At 46.9% G+C, this 11,772-nt stretch overlaps 2 protein-coding genes across 2 annotated transcripts; one reads left to right on the top strand and one right to left on the bottom strand.

Annotated features, from left to right (window-relative positions):
- The first annotated feature begins 1,894 nt into the window (after positions 1-1,894).
- cpt2 (carnitine palmitoyltransferase 2) lies at positions 1,895-6,140 on the top strand. Its single transcript, XM_030083724.1, has 5 exons — positions 1,895-2,352; positions 2,750-2,830; positions 2,900-3,006; positions 3,085-4,389; positions 4,554-6,140. The coding sequence occupies exons 1-5, from the start codon at positions 2,168-2,170 to the stop codon at positions 4,880-4,882; spliced, it is 2,007 nt and encodes a 668-aa protein (XP_029939584.1). The 5' UTR covers positions 1,895-2,167; the 3' UTR covers positions 4,883-6,140.
- A 78-nt stretch (positions 6,141-6,218) lies between these two features.
- Positions 6,219-9,202, bottom strand: magoh (mago homolog, exon junction complex subunit). Its single transcript, XM_030083180.1, has 5 exons — positions 9,021-9,202; positions 8,623-8,681; positions 7,649-7,759; positions 6,482-6,564; positions 6,219-6,398 (listed from the first exon to the last, which is right to left on the bottom strand). Exons 1-5 carry the CDS (start codon positions 9,109-9,111, stop codon positions 6,299-6,301), a joined length of 444 nt encoding a protein of 147 aa, XP_029939040.1. The 5' UTR covers positions 9,112-9,202; the 3' UTR covers positions 6,219-6,298.
- Between the last annotated feature and the right edge of the window lie 2,570 nt (positions 9,203-11,772).

The following is an 11,772-nucleotide window of genomic DNA, read 5'->3' as shown; positions in this document are numbered from 1 at the left end:
CTGTTAAACGCAGGGAAATTTATTTCTCTGAAGTTTCCTAGAGTTGCAGCATCTGTGTGTGTGTCTGTGAATGTGTGAGGAGACCCTTCAGAGTCAGAAGAGCCAACTCCAATTCCATAAATATATATATATATATATATATATATATATATATATATATATATATTTTTTTTTTAGAAGAGCTGCTCATAATGGGTAAATCTAACAAACAAGAGTTAGTCCTTGCTCCTGAACAGGTTCACAGGTTCTCTGGTTTTTATTCTTCAGGTAATTCAACAGTCGGAAAAAAAACCCAAAAAATCAGTGTAAAATAAATGACCAAGGCACTAAACACACTGTGTATCATTGGTGTATTACTGTATACTTATTTCTTATATATTCTCAAAATCCTATGAACACAATGCTTACAGTGTAATAAAGTTCGAAAACCAACAGCAATCTCAACTCGAAAAAAACATGAAAGCCTAAATTATTTAAGTTTTTAAGAGAGTCACAGTGGCTTTGCACATAAACAAAACGAAAAAAAAAAAACAGTAAATATTTTTGCCTGTTACTCCTCAGTTGTCTGGGTCTCAGAATTTTCCACAAAAGTTCTCACAGAGCTGCAGACCAGCAGCTGCGAACTTACAGCCAACTTCAACCTCAGCTGGAGCGAAGTTATGGCCACTTATAAACCAGAACTTGTAGAAATATTTAAGACTCACTGTTGTTAATAACAACTTGAACCTTCCCATCGTTTATGTTTACAGTGTATTTTTATTCGGTGTGCACGTTGTGGTTTCACAACAACAGCACCCTCTAGTGGCCTGGCATGAAAACTGTCTTCAGTGTTTCCGCTGTTTATCCTCAAAATGTACATAACTGTCAAAACATTGCAGAGAAAAGGCCAAACTACTCCAAACTAAAAATGCAAAATGATGTGTTTTCACATGCTGTGTAAACGGAGCGTCAGTTTTGTGCTACTTGGCTTTTCCAAATGAAGCAGTGTGCTCTGGGCCAGTTCAGGGTCAAACCCCCTGACCCGGACAGGGAGGCAGCAACTTATGATATGAGCCGACGGGGCTTTAACAGTCTTGATTTTATAGCTTTATTTCACCATTCAGTCACTGATGTTGCTTCAGCACTCTGCGTTATCCAGCTGAAGCTGTACTTTGACGCAGAAGCAGTCAGTGGGGGAGAGTTGAAGAAGTTGGTCGGGCAGCATGCTGTAGGAAGCGCAGCCCTTAAACACAGTTGGCTCGCCCTCGTTTTGTGCCACAACAAACAAGATCCTCACTCGTGTCTATGATCAGCTCTCTCACAGAACATCCCTTCCTTTTAATTCCTGCAGCTCAAATACAGCAGGATCTATGTTTTAAAATTATGTTATGGTTGTGTTTACAATGTAGATTTTAAATGGTAACTTTTGCCATTACAAGTGTTAATAATTGAATATGTCAGGTCAAAAAAGTTTTTAATCTATTTATTCTAAAAAGTATTTTTGTTTGTTTTCCCAACCATATTTATGTTCTTGTTTTAGAAAATCTAGACATTTCACATTTTTTAATCCATTCTATCACTTTTTTTCCCATTTCTTGTGTTTTTATTTTTCCCAGTTTTACTTGTACGTTTTCTAATCCTTGACTGAGAGTGATGAATCATTTTGAATAGTACTATGGTGTGTAAATATAATAAAAATAAGTTCTGTGTTTTTTCACGTTTCATGTAGTAAAAGCTTCATGGAGTCACTGCAGAGGAGCAAACTAGCCACAAGGGGGCCCAGAGCCGCAGGTTGAAGCCCCCTGGTCTTAGCCCCTCCTCCAATTCGAAGTTCCGATTCAAAGAACCGAATTCCAGAACCGATTCTAAAGGACCGGCTCGTGCGCGGGAATCACATCTGTGTTGTATAGCGGAAGCGCACAGCAGTCACGTGACCCGCTTTCAGTGAAACTTCACGTCGTCACTTTGGCTGTAAAACAATCGGTTTGATATCAGACGGTCATCTCTGGAGCAACACGTCTCTCTACTGCACGGTGGCCCTCCCTCGGACTCGGACCCGGACCCCAGCCCCGGTGCTTCGCTCGGTTGCTCTGCCCGGCTCCCCCCTCTGCGGTGACAGCCCGTGCGTCTCCAGCCCCCGGCGGACCGCCTTCCCTCGCTCCCCTCGCCGAGCTCGCAGCCTCCGGAGATGGCCGGTCTGCTCGGCGCTCTGCGCGCCGCCTCTGCCAGGAAGCCCGCCGGCTTCATTCACGCGAGCAGAACTGCCGCGCGGGGGGTCCGGATCCGGGACTACAGCACCACAACCGCCTCCTCGTCCGAGTACCTGCACCGCAGCGTGGTGCCGTCCATGCACTACCAGAAGAGTCTACCCAGGTGAGCCGCTCGGCCCCCCTCGTGCCCAGCGCGGCTCTCAGAATCAATAAGAAGTGGATCGATTAAAGAAGGTGACCCGCGGATTGTTCAGGAAAGATGTAGGTAAAAGGGCACCGCCGCTACACGCCGGATGACCGCCAGGGGGCGCCTTTAGGTCACGGGCAATAATACACACAGTCCACTTCACACAGGAATGTAGTATCCTGCAGTCCAGTTTCCCAGCAGTCTGTAGACATGACTGAGTCCTAACGGATTAGTCCAAATGATCAGAAATCACTGATATTCAGCAGCAGTCGTATTATTTTTTCCCCTGAGACAAATAAGGTCCTTTCATATTTGTTCTAGCCACAGCTCCATTACTTGCTGTGCATGTTTAATAATCATTTTCCTTCTTCAGACTGCCTGTTCCTAAGCTGGAGGACACCGTGCGGAAGTACCTGGCCGCCCAGAGGCCTCTGCTGGATGACGAGCAGTTCCAGTGAGTCCCCACGTGACGATAAGGTTTTCCCGTTCAAAACGCCGCGCTGACCCTCCCGATTCCCAATAGGACGACGGAGAAACTGGCTCAGGATTTCCAGAGCGGCGCCGGGAAGCAGCTGCACGAGGAGCTGGTGGCCCAGGATAAAAAGAACAAGCACACAAGCTACATCTCGGGTGAGAGTCCAGACGGCCGACGGCGGCAGGCCTGAGGGAGGCACCTGGAATTCACGACTCTGTCGTCTTCTCTTTCAGCGCCGTGGTTTGACATGTACCTCTCTGCGCGGGACTCCGTGGTGCTGAACTCCAACCCCTTCATGACTTTCAGTCACGACCCGAAGCCGGAATACAACGAGCAGCTGCTGCGGGCGTCCAACGTGGTGTGCTCGGCCGTGCGCTTCATGAAAACTCTGCGAGCCAACCTGCTGGAGCCGGAGGTTTTCCACCTCAACCCGGCCAAGAGCGACACGGACGGCTTCAAGAAGCTGATCCGCTGGGTGCCGCAGGCCCTGTCCTGGTACGGGGCCTACATGGTGAACGCGTACCCCCTGGACATGTCCCAGTACTTCCGCCTCTTTAACTCGACCCGGATCCCCAAGCGCGGCCGAGACGAGCTCTTCACGGACGAGACGGGCCGCCACCTGCTGGTCATGAGGAAGGGCAACATGTACACGTTTGACATTTTGGACCGAGACGGGAACCTGGTGAGCCCCGCGGAGATCCATTCCCACCTGAAGTACATCCTGTCCGACACGGCCCCGGCGGCCGCCTTCCCGCTGGGCTACCTGACCAGCGAGAACCGGGACGTCTGGGCCGCGCTCCGGGACCAGCTGGTGTCCGCCGGGAACGCGGAGCAGCTGCGCGCCGTGGACAACGCGCTGTTCTGCCTCTGCCTGGACGACGAGGACATGCGGGACCACATCCACACCTCCCACGCCATGCTGCACGGCGACGGCCGCAACCGCTGGTTCGACAAGTCCTTCAGCATCATCCTGACCAAAGACGGGGAGGCGGGCGTCAACTTCGAGCACTCGTGGGGCGACGGCGTCGCCGTGCTCCGCATGCAGAACGAGCTCTTCAAAGACATGACCGAGAGGCCGCAGGTACATCCCGGCTCCGCCCCCGCCGCCGTGGACTCCTCCTCCTCCGTGCGACGGCTCAGCTTCACTCTGAATGCCGAGCTGGAGAACGGCATCGCACAGGCCAGGGAGAACTTCGACTCCGCGGTGTCGAAGCTCACCATCGCCTCCCTGGAGTTCAGGAGAGGCGGCAAGGACCAGCTGAAGAAGAACAATCTGAGTCCGGACGCCGTCGCACAGCTGGCTTTTCAGATGGGCTTCCTGAGGCAGTACGGCCAGACGGTGGCCACGTACGAGTCCTGCAGCACGGCGGCGTTCAAGCACGGCCGCACGGAGACGATCCGCCCGGCCACCGTGCACACCAAGCGGTGCTCGCACGCCTTCGTCCACGAGCCGGGCAAACACAGCGTGGAGCAGCTGCGCGCCTTGATCAACGAGTGCTCCAAGTATCACGGGCAGCTCACCAAAGAGGCGGCCATGGGTACGTACCACACTTCTACAAGTGCTGAGAACTGAATGAACGCCAGAGAGCCTCGTCGGTACTAGAGGTGTACAGTCGGTGCGGTATTGGTATCGGTGCGTCCGATTGAAGGTTCCACTTCTTATTTTCAAATTGTTCCTGCTTCTTTTCTTCTGTTCCTTCAGGTCAGGGCTTCGACCGCCACCTGTTCGCCTTGCGATACCTCAGCAACTCTAAGGGCCAAGCGCTGCACGGCCTCTTCACGGACCCGGCCTACGCCGCCATCAACCACAACATCCTGTCCACCAGCACGCTCACCAGCCCGGCGGTCTACCTCGGCGGCTTCGCTCCGGTGGTGCCCGACGGCTACGGCGTGGGCTACGGCCTCCACAACGACTGGATCGGCCTGAACGTGTCCACCTACCCCGCGCGCAACGTCCACGACTTCCTGCAGTGCACGAATAAGTCCTTGGACGACATATTCGATGTGCTGGAGGGGAAGCCGCTCAGTTAAGCTGGATAAACACCGTCACCGAGTAGGAAACAAGCTAATGTGTCGGTGTGAGGCTAAGTCGACTGGACGATAAGTCCAGTGAACGCAACAGAAGGGATGCACTATATTACCTTCTCTGACATTTGAACAGGCTCTGCTTCCTCCGTCCAGCAGTTATTGACCAGCCGGTCTTTCCTGTTGTAGAATTAATGCGCAGTTGTCGTCTCGAGAATTTGCTGAATTTTAATCTTGTTTTCGCTGAAAATCAAGTCTTTTGTTTCACATAAACGCATTTCTGCAAAGATTTTCTTCTGACATTCATCTACAATATTTTCCAATTGATAACAATGACAACAAAAATAAAAGCTTCAGAAGAGTAGAGGAAAACCCTTTGCTTTGCAGTGATCTTGTAAAATAATAAATCCAGCTTTATCCAGGCTTCTCCTCGCCTCAAGGCAGTCTGCTGACTCACGCTGTCAAAGATATACTGCAAATTTAACAGGGGTCTGCATGCATATTGACTGAAAGAGCCATTTTTCAGGATTTTACATACATAAAATAAATTTGACTGGAGGTACAATTTATTTTTTAGCTTTGTGGGACATTGTCACAATAGCATTGGGTTTTTTTTTAGGAGGGGATAATTATTTTTTTATTTTACAGCAAAAAAAAAACCTAGCAATTACACTTTGACTGTGAGTAGTTCTGTGTATTAGTTTTGAGCAAGTCCATCAGCTGTCCTTCAACTGTTTTTGTCCTGGAGGTGAGACCATTTTTGAAAATCAGTGTGGAATGTGGGGGAGGGGAGGAAACAAGTATGAACTACAGTTTGCAGACCCTTGCGAGTGGTTTGCAGCAGTCCTGTAATACTGGCTTGTAACCAGTAGATGGCGCTGTACACATGCAGTAGATGATAGGCCTTCCTCACCAATACAGGTTAATACATACTTAAGAAATGTTCATCTGTAATATTATGCATCCTGTCTGAGGCTTCAGATTTACTCTGAGGAACCTTTCAGGGTCTGTTTTTACAGTAAAGTAGAATGTTTTGCCTCCCTACGTGATTCGGTCCACCCGTGTTTTAGTCCACAGCGACGCCATCGGACCGCAGGAATTCACCTGGAGAGTGACGACAGAAGCTGTGCCTTAAGAGGATACCGTGACGCTCCATCAGAGCGTTAAATCATCACTGTAATGTCCGACTGCTGTGGCTGTTCGGCAATTGCAGCCTTGTTAGGGTACTTGAGTGTATTTTTAAATAAAATCTAATTTAATCGTTTGTGGTGTCGGGTTTCAAAGTGAATGACTGCACAACACACATGCTTTTTTTTGTCTTTTATTTAAGGTAAAAAAAAAAAACTAAAAAGGAAACACCCCAGCTGAAGAACAAACATCGGGTAAAGGTAATAACAAAAGACAAGAAGGAAAATCAGTGTGTTAGATGGGCTTGATCTTGAAGTGTAGCCCGATCAGGCTGAAGACCAGACACTTCAGGTCCTGGACCAGGTAGTAGAACACCCGGAGGCCGTCGGAGTCCCTGAAACACACCGCATGGAGTTACAGCCTGACTGAAAACACACGCTGAGCGGCAGCTTCCCTGCTCCTGATCGCAGTACTCACTTCGCCTGGTTGACGTCAATCAGGGAGCCGATTTTTGAAGTGGTGAATGAAATGTGCTCGTCTGCGATGACGATCTCCAGCTCCTGCCAGGGGAACACACACTTAGATTACCGAGAGCCCAGGCTTCGTAAACGATCCTGCACCGATACCGACACATTCAGTGAACAGCGAACACCAGAGCACATCCAGGTCAGTTTGAGAAAATACAGCGATCAGACACAAATCAGCATTTTGCCACAAAGTCGACTTTATGAGAATCGGCTGAACTCTCTCCTGCTGCGTCTCTGAACCAACACTAAAAGGAAAAGTCCCTCGTGCCTTTCTACTGTCAAACCAGCTTTAACTCCAGAATCAACACGTGGAATGACCTGAAGTGTAAGAAGGCCAATAAAAACAGCAGTCATCACGGCTCCTACTTCACACTCCAGTAACGTCTTCAAGCTACGAGGATGTTCAGACCGAGCAGGCAGCAGGAACTGAGCCGAGAAGCTTCAGTTTTATAGAAACTGGGCCCAAGACAGACGGCTACACAGAGATCGACTGAGGCAGAGATTAACACGGCTTCACAGTGAAATAGGGATTTTTTTTTTCATATTTTACAAAAAGACCCTGAATCACATTTAATTTAATCTAATTTGATTAAGTGGGAAACATTTAGATGTTTTTAACATTATGTTGTTAATTCAGTCGTGTGGCCAATTTAAGACGCAAACTAGACCTGATGTGGCAAAGCACTGCTTCACAGCCACATATTTATTATTTATTTATTCCCTCACACGCCAAACACAGCAGGACCGGTCTGAACGACCTGAGTGTGTTCAGCTGAAGGTAGCGTCCGTCACTCCATCTCCTCAGTAGATCAGAACAAGTTGGGCTCAGACGCCGTTCACAGGAGAAACTCGGCCCGATACGGTACAGCAGCCCTGTAAAGCTTCAGACACGGCTCGCTGTGTTTCTGTTCTACTGCAGGTCTCCAACCCTCACCAGGAAAACTTAATCCACAAATTCAAACGTTTAAATCCTGGAGGACAGGGAGTCTCCAGAACCAAGGTTCACAGGCGTCTGATGTTCTGACAGACAGTTCTCAGGAAACCCACGCAGCGGCCTTCATAAATGCTGTAATAAGAAATCAGTTGGGTCACGGTGTGCGTCGGCGCCATCACAAACCTGTCTGCCCACTCTGTCGGGAGGCGGCCACAGTGTGTCGTCCTCCCTGGTGATCTCGCTGTCGTCGATGATCCTCTTCAGCTCCTCCATCACGCTCCGGTGGACGTAGGCCTGGGGTGGGACACAGGAGACGGTGTATGAGTTGGTAAGGCTGAGACACACTGGACGGTCGTCCACCTTGGTTTTACTTCTATACTTTAACGCCCCGGGCCTCTCATTTCCACAAAAACAAAGCTAATCCTCACTGGAAATTATCATTTCTGGAAAAACCCTGTATTCAAATTTCGCAGTATGAGACAGAGGCCTCCCCAGCGCCGTGTGTGTGTGAGCTGTGTTTACAGATTTCCAGGATTCTGCTTGGCTCACATGGTTTAATGCTTCTTGACACACAGCTGCCTAAAGGTTTGGCATTTTCCTAGAAGCTCTTCACAAGGAGTTTAAGCAGGTTTGTGGAAACATGTGCTTTGGTAGACTGAAGGCTTGTTTGAATAATCTCCCTACAGCGTGACGTGCAAACAGTTCAGTAAACTGGACAAAAGAAAACTCTGAAACGTTGAAATCTTTCTAATTTAACTGAACCAGGGTTTGAATCCCTCCCCACAATCTGTCCCTCCCTTCACTTTCTCTCTTTCCCTGCAACCCCAACTGGAAACTCCAATCTTCTGAGTCTGGTTCTACAGAAAGTCTCCTCTGAGTCTGGTTCTCCGGGTTTCTTCCTGTTTAATTTAATCTTTTCCTTTCCACCTTCTCGTCTGTTTGCTAAATTGATTTATTCTTTTATTTGTAACACTGCATTGAATTGAGTGTAATGTATTTGGTGCTCTGGAACAGACATGATTTGGTCTCTCGATGTTTGCTGGAGAGGAGCTTTGTAGCTGTTCATCACCGCTCCACCGCTTCCCTCTTTGTGTTTATCCTTCTTGTGTTACAGAACAGAGCTTACAGTCTGGTACTGGACACGTCGATGCGCTCACCTCTTTCCTGATCATCACGTCGTTCTTGTAGTTGCTGTTGTTGGCGTACCTCAGTTTACCTGAAAGAGTGAACATGAGAACACCTCAATGCGGATAATCAATGAAGTTGCCCACCAAATCGTCGCTCTCAAACACACAGGCCACGTGGCGCCAACACCTCTACAATCAAATACCGAGTTCACACTGCCTGTAAAAATGCAAACTAATGCGGTATTAACTAGTGTGGGTTATTACTGAGGTAAAAGAAGGGTGGAAATACAGCGAATTAAGGAGAAAAGCGGGTAAGCGGCTCCCCCGCCTCCACCGCGGCCTAACGCTGCCGGGCAGCTAGCCTCGCTAGCATCAGGCTAAGCGGAGCGACAACGGCGTAGTTACAGTAAAGACAGAATTCAGCTCACCGTCAGGTCTGAACTCAAACTCCAAGAACTCGTGTCCAAATTTTCCCTTGTGGCCGACATAATACCTCAGGTAAAAGTCGCTGGTGGACATGGTTGCGCTTCAAACAACAACTCCTTCTAAACGGCGACCAGCAGCTTACTGCAGGAGTCAGGATGCCAGGATGCCAGACTGCGCATGCGCAAACACGGTCAGAGCGGGGGGGGCGGCTGTGGGCTGGGCCATCGACCCATAGACGTCATTACGTAGACGCCTCCTTCACGCTGCTGTGGACTGGAGCCGACGTGCCTGCGTGGTGGCCATCTTGCAGGGGGGGACCTTACTTCTTCAGCACATTGACAAATGATTTGTTTCCCCATAGTGATCCTGAATCGATCAGTTCTCAACTTCTATTCAAGTTTGTTATAAAAATTAGACACGGAGGACACACAGACATACAAACAACAAATCAACTGATACATTGTTCAGGCTGATTCATTTCATTGAGAGAATTGGTTTAAGGGTTTTATATTATACTTGATTGTTATTGATATTATGGTTGAATGATTCTGTTCATCATCATTATTATATTGCATAATTGTATCTATTATTATTACATTACCATTACATTATTACATTACCATATCATCACTATTATGATTATCATTGCTATTGTCATATTAAAGACATATTCGAGGATTCTCTGCCGCAAGCGCGGCTCCCTCCGCACAAGGACTGTCAGGAGCACGTACGTCTGCCGCATGTCATTTTGTTTACATCCGCGCAGCTGGAGCATCGTCTTTCCGCATAGGATTAAAACACATTTGTAATCATGTTGGACTCTTCATCAGTAAGTAATAACCTTTTGGGAATTAAGTATGAGCGTAAGAGCGCGCACAGAGGCGGCAACTCAACATGATATGTCATCACGCAAACGCATTCCCAGATTGATTGGCATTATGACTGCCCAGTTATGAATTGGAACCATACAACCATTGGTTCGCAGGATCCTCCAGTATGTCTTTAATGATTCTATTAAAGACATACTATTCTATTCAAATAATTTTGCTTCATATTGAGTTTCCAAATTATGAATACCATAAACAGGAACACCTTGGATGCAACATCTGTGTCATCAAAACCATCTGCATATCTACAGACTACTATAAACTACTTTCACTATAAATTACTTGTTTATTGATGACGGTTTGTTCTGGCCATGGAGTTCCCCATCAGAGTCTCTCATCCAGATTCAGTCTGTCCTCCACTATTCTTCTGAGCTTCTTTGGGTCAAGTTTAGCATCCACTGAAGCCCACCGCCTTCAGGAAAAATAAAAGCTGCAATTTTTACAATTTTAACATGAAAAAAATAAAACAAGGACAATAAAATATCTTGAAGCTCAAAATGTATCAGAATAAATAAAGTGATGATTTGATGTGAGCTTTGGATAAGTAAAGTTCACGGTTTGTTCTGAAAAATGATCAGCAATTCATGATATGTAATGTATTTCAGCCAAAATAGGGTCTCAAGTTAGTTATTTCACCAGTAAGCAGCTGTAAGCACCAGTAATGTGGAATAATGTAAAGTGAGCTATATTTTATGTGAAGAACCTGGAGACAGAGTGGAGGGATTCAGTGTTCTCTATCAGGGTTTATTTCACTATTTAACAACCAGCTCTCTCCATATTATTCTTCATATACACTTTGCCAGTGAAAAGTGTTTCTACAGTATCTAGCTTAACTAGAAGGACAAAAATTCCAGCATCTTTTCCAGTTATATTTTATTTGATTTTGTTTTCTAAACATCCACGCATCCTGTGTCATAGCTATGCATGTGACGTTTTTAAAAAAATTAAAGTGTTTGGAGATATGTGGAAAACTCAGCGAATAATTCTACTTTCAGATGAAGGAGAAGCCCTGACCTCCATCCACTTTCATCCAATGCTGCTTCTCTGACCCACACTCCAAGATGGCCGCCACACAGGCATGTCTCTCGACACACAACAAGGTGTCTACATATATGAGGTCTATGGGGCATAGACATATGATATATCTGTGGGGCTGGGGGTCAAGTGGGCTCTCTGCCCCGGGAGCTGGTCTGTCAGGTTCCACCGCCGCAATCATAAAAAGAAAAATGTGTTTCTCGTTTTCTCCCCATTTTGAAAACAGTTCAAAAATTTGAGCCATCAACTCAACAAAACAAAACAAAACAGGAAAATGTACCCTGTAAACTGTGTACATTTTTATTTTTCAATTGTGCACACGTGCAGTCTGGCATGTACATTATTGCAAATAATATGATAAAATTTGCTAGAAATTTTTTTCTTTTCATTTTTCACCAGTGTGATGTTGAGTTTTTGCAACGAAATTTCATGCAGATAAGCGCCAGCTAGTGGATGTTCTGTTTGACAATGAAAGTTGCTTTCTATTCTATTCTATTCTATTCTATTCTATTCTATTCTATTCTATTCTCAAATAAATGATACATTTTTAATGGAAACACTTAGATTAGGTAGTTTTGTGACTTAAATGAACTAAACTGACTAACTCATTTTGAATATATTTAAAACAAAAAAAATTCAACTCTTCAAAATAAAGGGGGCTGTGTGACCCCGCCACGAATCTGAGCAGGCGTCCGTGGGGGTCGCGCGCCTCTGGTTTGGAACCACTAGGAAACGACCGTGCCTGACAGTCAAACACGTGGTTGAAATAAACCCTCGGCCAGAGCGCTGTCGCGTGCCACTGACGTCATCAGCGCGCGCGGCCCGGGTGCAG

This window comes from Salarias fasciatus, chromosome 23 (genome assembly GCF_902148845.1).
Source record: "Salarias fasciatus chromosome 23, fSalaFa1.1, whole genome shotgun sequence".
NCBI classification, from domain to species: domain Eukaryota; kingdom Metazoa; phylum Chordata; class Actinopteri; order Blenniiformes; family Blenniidae; genus Salarias; species Salarias fasciatus.
The sequence above is the reverse complement of the archived record's forward strand: the minus strand, read 5'-3'. Positions and strand labels throughout refer to the sequence as shown.

What these genes read in the sequence shown, in the direction of transcription:
- cpt2 (XM_030083724.1), top strand. Translation starts at nt 2,168, where the DNA reads ATGGCCGGTCTGCTCGGCGCTCTGCGCGCCGCCTCTGCCAGGAAGCCC. An exon ending in TACCAGAAGAGTCTACCCAG is followed by an intron (nt 2,353 to 2,749) that starts GTGAGCCGCTCG and finishes TTCCTTCTTCAG; the next exon opens with ACTGCCTGTTCCTAAGCTGG. An exon ending in GCACACAAGCTACATCTCGG is followed by an intron (nt 3,007 to 3,084) that starts GTGAGAGTCCAG and finishes CTTCTCTTTCAG; the next exon opens with CGCCGTGGTTTGACATGTAC.
- magoh (XM_030083180.1), bottom strand. Translation starts at nt 9,111, where the DNA reads ATGTCCACCAGCGACTTTTACCTGAGGTATTATGTCGGCCACAAGGGA. An exon ending in ACGTGATGATCAGGAAAGAG is followed by an intron (nt 7,760 to 8,622) that starts GTGAGCGCATCG and finishes GTCCCACCCCAG; the next exon opens with GCCTACGTCCACCGGAGCGT. An exon ending in ATTGACGTCAACCAGGCGAA is followed by an intron (nt 6,399 to 6,481) that starts GTGAGTACTGCG and finishes GGTGTGTTTCAG; the next exon opens with GGACTCCGACGGCCTCCGGG.